Raw genomic sequence first — 16,463 nt, forward strand, 5'->3', positions numbered from 1 at the left:
GCCAGGTCCAAGGTCACTCCAACCTCTGTCATTGAGCTACTTTACACAGATGACGCCTGCGTCTGCGCACATTCTGAGGCTGAACTCCAGGATATAGTCAATGTATTTGCTGAGGCATACAAAAACATGGGCCTTATGCTAAACATCCGTAAGACAAAGTTCCTCCACCAGCCTGTCCTCGCCGCACAGCACTGCCCCCCCCCAGTCATCAAGATCCACGGCGCAGCCCTCGATAACGTGGACCATTTCCCATACCTCGGGAGCCTCTTTTGAACAAAAGCAGACATTGATGCAGAGATTCAACACCGCCTCCAGTGCGCCAGTGCAGCCTTCGGCCGCCTGAGGAAAAGAGTGTTCGAAGACCAGGCCCTCAAATCTACCGCCAAGCTCATGGTTTACAGGGCTGTGTAATACCCGCCCTCCTGTATGGCTCAGCGGCATGGACGATGTACAGAAGAAACCGCAAGTTTCTGGAGATATATCACCAACGATGTCTCCACAAGATCCTACAAATTCCCTGGGAGGACAGACGCACCAACATTAGCGTCCTCGACCAGGCCAACATCCCCAGCATCGAAGCACTGACCACACTAGATCAGCTTCGCTGGGCAGGCCACATAGTTCGCATGCCAGACACGAGACTCCCAAAGCAAGTGCTCTATGCGGAGCTCCTTCACGGCAAACGATCCAAAGGTGGCAGCGGAAACGTTACAAGGACACCCTCAAAGCCTCCCTGATAAAGTGCGACATCACCACTGACACCTGGGAGTCCCTGGCCAAAGACCACCCTAAGTGGAGAAAGTGCATCTGGGAGGGTGTTGAGCACTTCGAGTCTCAATGCCGAGAGCACGCAGAAATCAACGCTGGCAGCGGAAAGAGCGTGCGTCAAACCAGTCCCACCCACCCTTCCCTCAATGACTATCTGTCCCACCTGTGACAGGGATTGTGGCTCTCGTATTGGACTGTTCAGCCACCAAAGAACTCACTTTAGGAGTGGAAGTCTTCCTTGATTCCGAGGGACTGCCTATGATGATGATGATGGTGGTCTGGGAAGTTACAATGGCCAGGATAAGGCAATTCACCACAGGTAATGGGCAAAGATGGAAGGTTCATTGTTAAGCAAAGTGAACTCGTCAGAGATAGATCAGATATGAACTGGTCAGTGATCAGAGCCATTACCTGGATAAGATAACCCCGAGAGGCGGGAAACCAGAACAATAGAAAGCCATTAAGTCCCAGGCCGGTTGGAAGCGAAATCCCATACCAGCCATCTGTGGAATACCCAGAAGCCACACAAACAGGAAGCCTTGAAACAAGGACCAACTTTATTGGGTCAGAAAAGGCAAATGAACTGGGGATATAAAAGGCGCCGTGTGGCCACAGCTCGCTCTCTCTTGTTCTCGCTTGCATCACCTCTACAAGAACCGAGCACTCCGTGTGGGACGGAGAGAAGAAACCAGTACGGAACCAGAAGAGACACGTTTAGACTAGGAGAAGCAGCAAGTAAGTCAACGAATCGGTGAGCATCATCACTGCCCACACATCTTTAAGATCACAGCCACTGTGTGAGGAGGTGTAGTGGGTTCTCCCAACCAAGCTTTAGTAAGGGTTTTGCTGCAAGGACCATAACTTCAGTTATCCGAGCAGAGGATTTAGACATTGGATACTTCGCGATAGGGGCGGTTTAAACATGCCAGGGTATTGTATTATACTATATCGTCACTATATTTACTTGTTTTGCTGTGTTGGGGTAGCTTTAATTGAGCCGGTTGAGACTGAGGTATTTGTCCTTGACTTATTCATCTGTTCAGTACAGTAATCACTCCCAGGTCTAGAATTATTGTAATGTGGGGGTGCATCGAAAACACCTAAGGGAAACCACTTACATACCATCTATAAGATGCACTGCAGCAACTCGCATCGGCTTCATCAGCACACCTCCTAAACCTGCAACCTCTACCACCTAGAAAGACAAGGGCAGCATGCGCATGGGAGAACCATCACCTGCATGTTCCCCTCCAAGTTACACACTATCCTGAATTGGAAATATATCACCGTTCCTTCAACATCGCTGGAACTCCTGGAACTCCCTCCCTAACAGAGTAGCTTCACTTCAAGAACTGCAATGGTTCAAGAAGGCAGCTCACCTTCTCAAGAGCAATTGTGGATGGACAATAAATGCTGGCCTTCTCAGGGACGCCCACATCCCAGAACAAATAAAATAAAATTATAAATGAAGAATGGCCATTTTGGAGAGATACTGCTAATGCCAGCAAGGATTGTTGTCTTCAGAAAAAGAAGGATAATGGGGGGAAAAAATGTAAAGATTGGAGGAAGTAGAACTACTTCTTAACCATGTATCCTTGAGCTTAAAGAATATATAAACACAATAAGAATTACAGTACATAAGCAAACTTGTAGCAAATAAGTTATTAGAATATAAATTTAATATTTAAATCATATATTTTAAAGAAAGGTAAATAGTTTTGTACAATTTTTGATCAACATATGCTCCAATTTTCCATGGAATATATATTTAAATTATATCATGAGATGTTACTTACTAGTTCAGTAAGGTCTAGCTGATCAGCAGGTTTGACATGTGGCTTTCCCAAATTCCACTCATCTCCTCCATCTCCCATCTCAGTTCCATCATCGTCATCCTGTTACAGAATAACAGGTTTTTAATTCCATGAGAAATACTCATGCAATTTTTAGCAGCATTGAGTGACATGACTATCAGCATACTCAGAAACTCTGAGAATATACGCAGTGTCATAACAAAGTTCCTTTTAAAGAATACACCACTATTCAAGTATTTACCCAGCAAATTTCCAAACTGCAGTCTCAAGGAGACAATACAACCTCTAAAATACACTAACCATATGACATCATAACATGTTTCACACCACAGCCTGTAACTATAACAACAACTTGCTTTTATATATTATCCTTAATGTAGAAAAATGTCCCAAAGAGCTTCACTGAAATGTAATCAAAAAAGAAAATGGCGCAAGCCAAAAATGGAGATATTAGGAGAGGTGATCAAAAGCTTAGGCAAAACAATTTAAGGAGAGTCTTAAAGAGGGGGAGGGGTTTATGGAAGAAATGTCAAAATTTGGGGCCAAGGCAGCTAAATGCAGAGCTGCTAATCATGGTGGAATAGTCGGTGGGAGGATGGGTGGAGAATACACAAGAGGCCGGAGTCAGAGCAACAGAGAGTTTGAGGAAGCTGTGGCACTGGAAGAGTTTACAGATGTAGGGATCACTTTCCTTTGACATGACTCTCGTTGTTGGCCAGCTCTACAGCTGTGCCCAGGTTCCTGACAGGTATCATGAGCCATATACGGAGAGGATAGCTCTTCTTGCCCAGTAGCCAGCCTGTAACTTGATGGCCTGGCTGGAAAAAAAGCGGCATAGAGAACTGGTGCAGAATGAATGTGTCATGACTGTGGCCAGAATACTGGGTACAGACATGCATAATGCACTGCGTGAGGCTGCAAAGCAGCTGAACGGTGAGGGAGTGAAATCCTTATGATTACTAGGCTGGTGATGGGGAGCACGGAAGGCAATATGGATGCAGTGTTTGGCACAATGCACCATGGGAGCCTGTCATGCAGGCGAAGCCTAGTGCTCTCTCATGCTGCTTCGCTCTGTCCATTGGGATTGAGATATAGGTGTTCCTATTAATGTAAAGAGCCTTGGTGACCTCCCTGATCACAGCAGTGGACTGCATACTGTGATATGTTGCTGATGTCACCTGCTGTATCCTGAAAGGGGCCAATGGCATAAAAAGTAAGGAGCATAGTGGCCTTGACAACTACATACAACGTTGTCCATGCCCGTGTGAGAGGCTCGAGTTGCAGCTGCTGCAGGTGACATAGCTCGGTGACAGCTTCCTTTGTGAAGCGAAGGCACCTTATACATTGCTCCTGCCAAAAATTCATGTAGGAGATTAGCTCCCTGAAGACCCACTATGGATATGGGCTCCTGCACAATGCCATCCTCCTCCTCCCTCCAGTTGCAGCTGCTCCTGCTCTGTTGTTTTCCTTGCTGCTCCCCCTCCTCATCTAGCACCAAAGGCAGCCCTATTAGACCACACATGACTGCTAGTCAAATTGTTTGTAAGTCAATGAAAAACAATGCAACATCAGAAAAATATTCTGCCCAGCAGTCAAAATGAACATTCGAGAGTCAGATAAAAGACCAAAAAATGCCCAGAGGTTAAGTCAGCAGCCTGAAATGACAAAACAACAACTAACCTGTATGTACCGCAGGATCCTTTTAAATAATGCTGATGTAACATCCTCCCCAGCTGTTAGTGCCACAAGTAGCTAGACGACTTTAATACATGCCGAAGCAGGTGCTGGGATAGTCGAATCTCTCAAAACAGTCCTACAACAAGCGTAGGACCCTTATTTACAAAAGTAATTCAGCATTTTCCATAGTTCTGGCATGCACTCTGGATACCTACGAAGAAGTCCGATCCAATATAGTGGGCAGTGCATTTCCGGTCATAATCAGCATGCACTTACTGTTGCCATATCGATGATGATGATGATTGGGTGTTTATGCATCTATTTAGCACCCGAAAAATAGTGCAGCACAATCAAATTTGTAAGCCTTTCCATTCACAAGTCATCTCTGTTTCAAATCAGTTTCTTATCTAGTCCTATGTTCTATCATATTGTTTCTAAATAATGGTGGCTGCACTGTAAGGTTATCGGCTATCTACATTAATGATATTAAATTGTTCATTGTCAAATCAACTGAAGTTATCAAATAAACCTCCTTACCTTCTTGGACTTTTTTGTTATAGCTTTAGCAGATTGTATAGGAGGCTGGCCAGTAACCTATTAGGAAGATAATGTAAGTTATTGGTATTAATGTGAAATCACTCATTTCAACAGCATATGTTTTTTTAATCCCAGATATTTCAAAGTTTACATCCAATAATAGAAGATAAATCAGCATGCTGACAAGGTCCATGACCACCTCCTTCTCCTCCTCAAACTTTTTCAATTTACAAAACACTCATCCACCTCCCACTTGGCATAACAAACTAAAAGTAAAAACCCACAAACAAAAGAAATACATAAAGTAAACTGGAGTAAATCCCTAATTGGTGGGAACAGTCAAGGGACGCTCCAAATTAGGAGATTTCTTATTTAGGATGCTAATATCTCAATTGTCAGGTGATAGCATATACAGCATATATTATCTGAGTGCAATTGCTTAAGGTACTCACATCAAAGATGTTCCAAAGTACAGGGAGGGGGTAATAGATAGGACACATGTAGCCCATCATTCTCCTCTTGGCATTGTAAGGGTTACTACTTTGTTAATGTCTGGCTGGTGTGAAACTATCATCACTGCATCATAAAAGAAAGAAGACTTGCATTTTTATATAGCACCTTTCACGAACACCGGACGTCTCAAAGCGCTTTACAGCCAATGAAGTCCTTTCGAGCGTAGTCACTGTTGTAATGTGGGAAATGCGACAGCCAACTTGCGCACAGCAAACTCCTACAAACAGCAACGCGATAATGACCAGATAATCTGTTTTTGTTATGTTGATTGAGGGATAAATATTGGTCAGGACACCGGGCATAACTCTCCTGCTCTTCTTCGAAATAGTGCCATGGGATCTTTTACGTCCACCTGAGAGGGCAGATGGGGCCTCGGTTTAACGTCTCATCCGAAAGACGGCACCTCCGACAGTGGAGCACTCCCTCAGTACTGCACTGGAGTGTTAGCCTAGATTTATGTGCTCAAGTTCCTGGAGTGGGACTTGAACCCACAATCTTCTGACTTAGAGTCACAGCCAAATTCCCAGGGCACATTCATATTGAGTTTATTCCCCATTAGTATACCATAACACCTCTGTTTCCTCATTTCCAGTAAATGAAGGCTCTTTGAGGATGAAAACAACCCACTGCTATCTTAGCTGATGATCCTCTGCACCATCTAAATACAGCAGCTGACATGTCTCACTAATAATAGAAAATATAATTGGCATTCCAAGTCAGTGCTTCTAGTGCTTGGACAGATAAGGGATCATCCTGCAGTAACAGCCTGCTAAAGACTCTAAGCTCAATATGGCTTGCTGCATGCTCCAATACATAGCCACCAAAAAGATTCACCTGGAGGAACTGCAACAGTTGTCCGCAGAAGAGCTGCAGGAGAAGGAGGTTTCATCGTAGGCAGTCCCTCGGAATTGAGGAAGACTTGCCTCCACTCTTAGAATGAGTCCTTAGGTGGCTGAACAGTCCAATATGAGAGCCACAGTCCCTGCCACAGGTGGGACAGACAGTTGTTGAGGGTAAGGGTGGGTGGGATAGGTTTGCCGCACGTTCTTTCCGCTGCCTGCGCTTGTTTTCTACATGCACTCGGCAATGAGACTCGAGGCACTTAGCGACCGCCATTAGCGACCACTTGGGGCGGTCTTTGGCCAGGGACTCCCAGGTGTCGGTGGGGATGTTGCACTTTATCAGGGAGGCTTTGAGGGTGTCCATGTAATGTTTCCTCTGTCCACCTTTGGCTCGTTTGCCATGAAGGAGTTCTGAGTAGAGCACTTGCTTTGGGAGTCTCGTGTCTGGCATGTGAACAATGTGGCCTACCTAGTGGAGCTGATCAAATGTGGTCTGTGCTTCAACGCTGGGGATGTTGGCCTGGTCGAGGACACTAATGTTGGTGCGTTTGTCCTCCCAGGGGGTTTGTAGGATCTTGTGGAGGCATCGTTGGTGGTATTTCTCCAGCGACTTGAGGTGTCTACTGTACATGGTTCGTGTCTCTGAACCATACAGGAGGGCGGGTATTACTACAGCCCTATAGACCATGAGCTTGATGGTAGATTTGAGGACCTGGTATTCGAACACTCTTTTCCTCAGGTGGCCGAAGGCTGTGCTAGCGCACTGGAGACGGTGTTGAATCTCCTCAACAATGTCTGCTTTTGTTGATAAAAGGCTCCCGCAGTATGGGAAATGGTCCACGTTGTCCAGGGCCGCACCGTGGATCTTGATGACTGGGGGGCAGTGCTGTGCGGCGAGGACAGGCTGGTGGAGGACCTTTGTCTTACGGATATTTAGCGTAAGGCCCATGCTTTCGTACGCCTCAGTAAATACGTTGACTATGTCCTGGAGTTCAGCCTCTGAATGTGCGCAGACGCAGGCGTCGGCCACATACTGTAGCTCGATGACAGAGGTTGGGGTGGTCTTGGACCTGGCCTGGAGATGGCGAAGGTTGAACAGCTTCCCACTGGTTGGTTCTATAGTTTAGTTCCACTCCAGCGGGAGCTTGTTGACTGTGAGGTGGAGCGAGGAAGATTGAGAAGAGGGTTGGGGGCGATGGCGCAGCCCTGTTTGACCCCAGTCCGGATGTGGATTGGATCTGTAATGGATCCATTGACCTTACAAAGGCCTTTGACACTGTCAACTGCAAGGGTCTATGGAGCATCATCCTTCGTTTCGGATGCTCCCAAAAGTTGGTCAACATCCTCCGCCTTCTCCACGACGACACGCAGGCTGTGATCCTTACCAACAGATCCATTACAGGAGGTGTAGGAACCCAAGGAAGAAGAAGAGGCAGCCCAGCAAAGTTGTACAGACAAGTATGCTAAACCTGGATTCAAGATGCCTTTATGTGAACAAAGAATCCTTGCCTCCTCGCTCCATGCAGCAACTTTCCTTGCCACTCCAGTAAATGACAATCACCATGAATCTCAAAATAGCTCCCACTTTTCTCCCATAATCATCCTCCATTTTATCTACACTTTTCTAAACCAGCCTCAAAAAAATATTGTTGCACTCTGCAACTGCTATGAACCTGCTACCAAGATGCTTAAACTTCATATGAGTTGTTCCCAACTATCTATTCTGGTGCTTCTTTGCAGTGTAAATCTTGTCACTGGAGCCTATGAGGTACCTGGCAGCTAATGGTCATAAAGGCACCTGGGTTAAAGGTAAGTCTCGAGCTCTGTGAGCATGGACCTCACATGGACCTTCTTTAGGCTGCTGCACTTCCACTGTTGTAAGGACAGTCAGACCCTGCATGTTTTCAGACTTCTGTGCAGCAATTGGAAAGGAGTTTGGATGTGTTGCCATTGGGAAAACCTTTACCCAATGTCAGGTCCAGTCAGTACCTGTTCCCAGCCTCCACGTCACAGCCTGAGCAGACCCCATCACAGCAAAGACATCGTGGAGGCCCTCCCTCATTTGGCCAAACTCATCAGCTGTCCTACCCAATGAGGAGAAGTTTGCACCCCAAGGCCTATATGGCAACCATCTGAGCAGTCATAACAGCCTCTATTGTTAAGGGCTGCACTGAAGCGGTCACGGATCTCAAGATTCGCTGAATGCTTTCCATTCCATATTCGAGAAACCCACACATGGGTTACGGAATCCTCCATACTTGCTTCGATGTGCTTAAAGATCCAAGACAAATTCACAATGGTTGCAACAACCTCTCGTGTTCAGAAAGCAGAAAGCATTCTTCTTTTAAAGGTTGGGCCTTAAAGATCTGGATACCTGATCGCAACAGCTGGGGGTAGAGGAGACCCCATCCTTGAATGAGATGATTCCTCTTTCTTTTCAATCTGTTCTCCTGGATCCTGTTCATCTGTGCTCTGTGGATCAACCAGTGTAGTCAATCCAATTATCTAAATCTCCTGGGATGGATGGCTCTGTGCTGGTACTTGCCAGAATAAGGTGGAATGATGTGGTGCTAGGTGAGATCTTGGGTGACTTTTGTTGTGAGGGCCTTGCTACAGCTTCTTTAGCCCCGCCTGTCTGGACCAAAAGATAAAACTGCTAGTTAGACATCTTCAGAACAACGTTTGGATGCCTGGACTTTGGCAAGGAGCTGGCATGGTGCTGCTGACACATGGTAGCGTGTGTTGTGTGTGAGTGCTTGTAGAAGAATCTAGGATATAATGTAAAAGACTCATTGTTGTACAAATCCTAAGCTGGGGCCAAGCATCCTGCTTCTCTACCTTCTCAAGTTCTTGGTCCCACTCCTTAAAGTGGGTCACATCTCAGACATCATTAATAGCAGCCTGCTCTTTAGTTGCAGATATCTTCCTTATCTTATGTACTGTCTTCTCCTAAATATTAAGGCATAAAGTACCAAAGTCTGCATGGATTGTGTCTTTCCCTTAATGTGAAGATGGACTCTATATGGTTTGTGATTACAGAAAGAGGCAGTATGCAGGGCAAGACATGGAAATATGTTGACTGTTGTATCCTTATCAGAAAGCCATGAGGTTGCGAAGAGAAGTTGATGATTAGTACAAAGTGAAATGTCATTCACTCTGGGAAGGTTGAGAGAATGTGAAGGAATGCATGGGTTTAACTAATAAGATTTGGATCAGAGTACAAAGAAAATGGATCATTATCGCTACCTACTTTGGCCCATTGAATGAATTTGTTGTATGTTGTTTGGCACTGCAGCCAAAGCCGGATTAATCTATAGGCTAATAAGGCCTTAGGCCCACATATTTTTTAGGCCTCGACTTAGTACTCCAAGCAGAAGCATTATCTGACCAAATTAATGTTTCAATATGTGAAGCCCAACAAACAGACTGGCAAATGAGAATGGCTCATCTATTCACCTTCTACAAAAAAAGTATACTGTTTTTATTGCTGCTTGTTTTCTGAAGGCAAAAAGTGTGTCATATTCTGTGAATGATTGGAAGAATACTGCGTACATAGATAATCATGCAATGAGTGAGCAGCAGACATTGTCAGTGGGTGTATATCGTGCCTGAAATAAAGTTAGCGGCAGAATTGATTCTCAAGTGGAAAAACAATTTTTGGAAGTTCGATCATATTGGAAGAATGTCCTGAGACGGGTAGTTGAAACCATTGTTTTCCTTCCTGAGCATGGTCTGCCATTCTGTAGCTCAATTGAGTCTATTGGATTAAAACACAATGCCAAATATCTTGGCATTCTGGAACTGATTGCTAAATTCGACCCTTTCTTGGCTTAGCACATCAATGAGCACAGAAATCATGGTAAAGGCCATACATCATATTTATCAAAGACAATTTCTGATGAATTCATTGTACTGCTGACAAAGGCCCTATCAGCAATTGTTGATGAGATCAAGGATGCAGGGTACTTTTCAGTGTCTGTAGACTCAACACCAGATGCGTCACACACGATCAGCTCTCAGTCATCTTGCGTTATGTGCTATCCAACAGACCAGTGGAGCATTTCATGACCTTCATAAGCATCACTAGTAACAGGAGAGAAACTTGCCTAATACCTACTTGACATTCTCACCGAAAATGGTATTGACCTCAGTCTTTGTCGTGGCCAAAGCTACGATCATGCCTCCAATATGAGTGGTAAATATTCAGGGACACAGGAAAAGATAAAAGAGCACAACGCTTTGGTTGATTACATACCAGGCGCAGCACACTCACTAAATCTTGTTGGCCAGTTTGCTGTGGGCTGTTGCATTGAAGCAGTTTCATTTTTTGGATTTGTCCTAGAATTATGTAATTTTTTCACTGCATCAACCAGCTGTTGGAAGATTCTTACAGATTCACTATCAAAGGGATGTCTAGTGCCCAAATCACTCTCCGGGACACGGTGGAGTGCCAACACTGAAGCTGTGAAGGCACTCATTCTGGGATATTGCAACATCCCCGAGTCCCTAGAGAGAATCAAAGATGATGAATCTCAAAAGCCAACAACAAGAAAAGATGTAAAGATAATGAGTGATGCAATGCATAACTTGAAGACTGGTATTTTGTGTGAAGTCTGGACTGATATACTTCAACCATTCAACAGATGCAGTCTAAGTTTGCAAAGTGCCCAAAATGACCTTTCCACTGCTGTAAACTTACTGAGGGATCTTGGAATGGTTCTTCAACAAATGCGGGACAGTTTTGATGAGTATGAGGCTCAGGGGATTGCAAGGAAGGCGAAACAGGAGTATAAATCAGCCAAAACGCCGCAAACGACCAAAGACATGTGATGACGCAACTTCACACACATTCAGCGACAAGGAAGCCTTCAAAGTTAATACATTCCTCATAATCATTGACAAACTGAAGATTGCATTAGAATATTGAATCAAGGCCTATGCCGATATTGACAAGACCTTTAGTGTCCTGGCAAATTATTCACATATGTCAAGCTTCCAAGTCAGTGAAGATATAAGACGCTTATGTCAGAAATATCAAGATGATCTCCCAGTAGATTTTACTAAAGAATTTCTTCAATTTGTTGAATTTTCATACTTCTCAAATATAGAAAGAAAAGAGGATGAGAGTCGGTCTATTTGGATGTATCTAGTAAAGGATGCCCTTGGAGTGAATGACCATAGCATGGTAGAATTTCAAATTCAGATGGAGGGCGAGAAAGTTGGATCTCAAATCAGCATACTAAGCTTAAATAAAGGAGATTACAAAGGTATGAGGGCAGAGTTGGCTAAAGTGGACTGGGAAAATAGATTAAAGTATAAGACGGTTGACAAACAGTGGCATACATTTAAGGAGATATTTCATAACTCTTAAGAAAAATATATTCCAGTGAGGAGGAAAGGGTGTAAAAGAAAAGATAGCCGTCCGTGACTAATTAAAGAAATAAAGGATGGTATCCAATTAAAAACAAGGGTATACAAAGTGGCCAGCACTAGTGGGAGGACAGAGATTGGGATGCTTTTAAAAGCCAGCACAGATGACTAAAAAAATGATTAAGAAAGGGAAGATAGACTATGAAAGTAAACTAGCATGAAATATAAAAACAGATAGCAAGAGTTTCTACAGGTATATAAAAAGGAAAAGAGAGGCTAAAGTAAATGTTGATCCCTTAGAGGACGAGACCGGGGAATTAGTAATGGGGAACATGGAGATGTCAGAAACTCTGAACAAATATTTTGTATCAGTCATTATGGTAGAGGACACTAAAAATATCCCAACAGTGTATAGTCAAGGGGCTATATGGAGGGGAGGAACTTAACACAATCACAATCACTCAAGAGATGGTACTCAGTAATATAATGGGACTAATGGTGGATAAATCCCCTGGACCTGATGGCTTGCATCCTAGGGTCTTAAGAGAAGTAGCAGCAGGGATAGTGGATGCATTGGTTGTAATTTACCAAAATTCCCTGGACTCTGGGGAGGTCCCAGCAGATTGGAAAACTGCAAATGTAACGCCCCTATTTAAAAAAGGAGATAAACAAAAAGCAGGAAACTATAGACCAGTTGTCGAACATCTGTGGTTGGGAAATGTTGGAGTGCATTATTAAAGAAGCAGTAGCAAGACATTTGGAAAAGCATCATTCAGTCAGGCAGTCAACATGGCTTTATGAAGGGGCAGTCATGTTTGATAAATTTGCTGGAATTCTTTGAGGATGTAACAAACAGGGTGGATGAAGGGGAACCAGTGGATGTGGTGTATTTGGACTTCCAGAAGGCATTTGACAAGGTGACAGATAAAAGGTTACTGCACAAGATAAAAGTTCATGGGGTTGGGGCTAATATATTAGCATGAATAGAGTATTGGCTAACTAACAGAAAACAGAGAATCGGGATAAATGGTTCATACTCGGGTTGGCAATCAGTAACTAGTGGGGTGCCGCAGGGATCAGTGTTGGGACCCCAACTATTTACAATCTATATTAACGACTTGGATGAAGGGACCGAGTGTAACATAGCCAAGTTTGCTAACGATACAAAGACGGGAAGAAAAGCAATGTGTGAGGACTCAAAAAACCTGCAAAAGGACAGGCTCGGTGAATGGGCAAAATTTGGCAGATGGAGTATAATGTTGGAAAGTGTAAGGTTATGCACTTTGGCAGAAAAAAAATCACAGAGCAAGTTATTATTTAAATGGAGAAAAATTGCAAAGTGCTGCAGTACTGGGGGTCCTAGTGCATGAAACACAAAAGGTTAGTATGCAGATGCAGCAAGTAATCAGGGAGGCCAGTGGAATCTTGGCCTTTATTGCAAAGGGGATGGAGTATAAAAGCAGAGAAGTCTTGCTACAGTTATACAGGGTATTGGTGAGGCCACACCTGGAATACTGCGTGCAGTTTTGTTTTCCATATTTATGAAAGGATATACTTGCTTTGGAGGCAGTTCAGAGAAGATTCACTAGGTTGATTCTGGAGTTAATGGGGTTGACTTATGAGGAAAGGTTGAGTAGATTGGGCCTCTACTCATTGGAATTAAGAAGAATGAGAAGTGATCTTATCGAAACGTGTAAGATTATGAGTGAGCTTGACAAGGTGGATGCAGAGAGGATGTTTCCGCAGATTGGGGAGACTAGAACTAGGCGGTATAATCTTAGAACAAGGGGCCGCTCATTTAAAACTGAGGGTTGTAAATCTGTGGAATTCGCTGCCTCAGTAACTGTGGAAGCTGGGTCATTGAATAAATTTAAGACAGAGATAGACAGTTTCTTAACCGATAAGGGAATAAGGAGTTATGGGGAGCAGGTAGGGAAGTGGACCTGAGTCCATGATCAGATCAGCCATGATCGTATTAAATGGCGGAGCAGGCTCGAGGGGCCGTATGGCCTACACCTGGTCCTATTTGTTATGTTCTTATCATTGAATCCAATTTGATGGAATGTTTCCCAAATGTGGAAACTGCATCACGACTGTATTTGTCATTAATGGTCACTAATTGTCGTGGAGAACGTTCTTTCTCTCTTCTTAAAAGGATGAAAAATGTCTTACGATCCACCATGAATCAGGAGCATTAAGAGTGCAATTGTCAGGTCTTTAAATTTTGATGATATTAGTCATGACTTTGCCACAGCTAAGGCCAGGAAGAAACCAGTCTTTGTTTGAAGAGACATATTCAGATAATTTTTTGTTGGATATCGCGGATTAAGCAAGGAAGAAACCAATCTCTGCTTGAACTGTCTGCTGTTTTTGCTGTTTTGTTGGGTTTTTTTAATGTACATAGCTTTGATTTTTGTAATTTGTTTGCCACAGTCAAGGCCAGGACCTTACAAGTCTTTGTTTGAAAATATGGATTCAGAAAACTTTGTGTTTGATATCATAGTTTAAAGCCGGAAGAAACCATTCTCTGTTTGAATTGTATGCTGTTTTTAATGTACACAGCTTTGATTTTTGTTAGTTGTTAAATTTGGATAAATATACAATTATATTTGTTTGATGATTTTATGAATTGTATGCAATATATAGTATATATATAGAAACATAGGAAATAGGTGCAAGAGTAGGCCATTCGTCCCTTCGAGCCTGCACCACCATTCAATATGATCATGGCTGATCACGCAACTTCAGTACCCCATTCCTGCTTTCTCTTGATACCCCTTGATCTCTTTAGCCGTAAGGGCCACATCTAACTCCCTTTTGAATATATCAAATGAACTGGCCTCAACAACTTTCTGTGGTAGAGAATTCCACAGGTTCACAATTCTCTGAGTGAAGAAGTTTCTCCTCATCTCGGTCCTAAATGGCTTACCCCTTACCCTTAAGAGTGTGATCCCTGGTTCTGGACTTCCCCAACATCGGGAACATTCTTCCCGCATCTAATCTATCCAATCCTGTCAGAATTTTATATGTTTCTATGAGATCACCTCTCATTCTTCTAAATTCCAGTGAATATAAGCCAAGTCGATCCAATCTTTCTTCATATGTCAGTCCTGCCATCCCGGGAATCAGTCTGGTGAACCTTCGCTGCATTCCCTCAATAGCAAGAATGTCCTTCCTCAGATTAGGAGACCAAAACTGTACACAATATTCAAGGTGTAGCCTCACCAAGGCCCTGTACAACTGCAGTAAGACCTCCCTGCTCCTTTACTCAAATCCTCTTGCTATGAAGGCCAACATGCCATTTGCTTTCTTCACTGCCTGGTGTAATTGCATGCCAACTTTCAATGACTGATGTACCATGACCCCCAGGTCTCATTAAACCTCCCCTTTTCCTAATCTGTCACCATTCAGATAATATTCTGCCTTCCTGTTTTTGCCACCAAAGTAGATAGCCTCACATTTATCTAAATTATACTGCATCTGCCATACATTTGCTCATTCACCTAACCTGTACAAGTCACCCTGCAGCCTCTTAAGCATCCTCCTCACAGCTCACACTGTCACCTAGCTTAGTGTCATCTGCAAATTTGGAGATATTACATTCAATTCCTTCGTCCAAATCATTAATGTATATTGTAAATAGCTGGGGTCCCAGTACTGAACCTTGCGGTACCCCACTAGTCAATGCCTGCTATTCTGAAAAGCTTCCTGTCTGCTTCCTATATAGGCCCTTGCCTCCAATTAGCCTTGGCCCCTCACAGTCTTAAACTGGCTCTGACTGCAGCCATGTTCTCTGGACAGTGCTGTTGGGATTGACAATGTCTACCACCTCCTGCCAAGCTCTTTGCTCCACAATTCCAATGATATTTTGACCAAGGCATGGGATAAAAACTCCCTTCTGTGTTCCACTTCCTGCAGCAAGATCCTAACCAATCTCGTCAAACCAGGGGAATCATCTTCTTCCCTCACTGCTCCCAGATGAAAAACAATAAGGAGCCAAAACCGACCAGGAGGGGGCAGGAGTGTAAGGGAGGGTGTAAGGGCTGGGATGCTCTGATGAAACCAGAAATTGTGGAGATACAGTGGCTAATGGGGTAGGGTGATAAAACCCTCTGGTAATAACCCCTCCAGCGGCGACCGGGCCCCTTCCAACAGAGACCGGGCCCTCTTCAACGGCGACCGGGCCCCCTTCAACGGCGACAGGCCCCCTCCTACAGTGACCGGGCCCTCTCCAACAGCGACCGGACCTCCTCTAGCGATGACCGGGCCCCCTCCAGGGGCGATCAGGCCTCCTCTAGCGATGAGGTCTGGGCCTCTCCTCTTCAGCGACGACGGCTGGCCTCTCCTTTTCCCTCAACGATGGCTGGACCTCAACTCCTCAACAGTGATCGGGCTTTCTTCCCCTTCAACGACGACTGGGCCTCTCCTTCCCCGCTGATGACTGGCCTCTTCTCCCCCAGCACGTGGTGAGTACCATGGCTGTGACCACTCTGACCTTCCACACTGAACTCCAGGGGACCGCTGACCCACTCAATGCCTGTCCTCCACCAAGCAGCAGGCGACCTACCATCAAGGGCGCTACTCAGAGTCGAGCTTGCGGCCAACATCTCACCATAGGCAACTCGGCTCATATAGCACAGCAGATCTCCAGTCGCCTTGGACCCCCTTGCCACTGGACCAAGACCTTGCTCAGCTAAGCCCGTGTGGTGATCGGTGTGCAACGACCACCCCACATTAAAAGAACTCATGCACAGGCATCTTCCATTCATTTAATATGAAGTTCGGGGCCTGGAACGTCATGACACTAATGGACAACTCCAACAGCAACAGGCCGGAACGCCGCTCCGCCATAGTTGCCCGGGAGCTTAGTCTCTTTGACATCGAAATCACCACCCTAAGCGAGACCTGGCAGGCAGAGGAAGGCCAGCTTAAAGAACATGGT

General features: G+C 44.6%; 1 protein-coding gene across 2 annotated transcripts in view; it reads right to left on the reverse strand.

Moving 5' to 3' along the window:
* Positions 1-16,463, reverse strand: part of dnai1.2 (dynein, axonemal, intermediate chain 1, paralog 2) — a 610,660-nt gene that overhangs the window by 583,605 nt on the left and 10,592 nt on the right. For both annotated transcript variants that reach the window (XM_070868013.1, XM_070868021.1), the window contains exons 2-3: positions 4,797-4,853; positions 2,565-2,663 (exon numbers count right to left, since the gene is read on the reverse strand). In XM_070868013.1, the coding sequence (XP_070724114.1) occupies positions 2,565-2,663; positions 4,797-4,853 (156 nt within the window). The remainder of the gene's footprint in view (positions 1-2,564; positions 2,664-4,796; positions 4,854-16,463) is intronic.

Source organism: Pristiophorus japonicus, chromosome 2 (genome assembly GCF_044704955.1).
Source record: "Pristiophorus japonicus isolate sPriJap1 chromosome 2, sPriJap1.hap1, whole genome shotgun sequence".
Classification (NCBI taxonomy): domain Eukaryota; kingdom Metazoa; phylum Chordata; class Chondrichthyes; family Pristiophoridae; genus Pristiophorus; species Pristiophorus japonicus.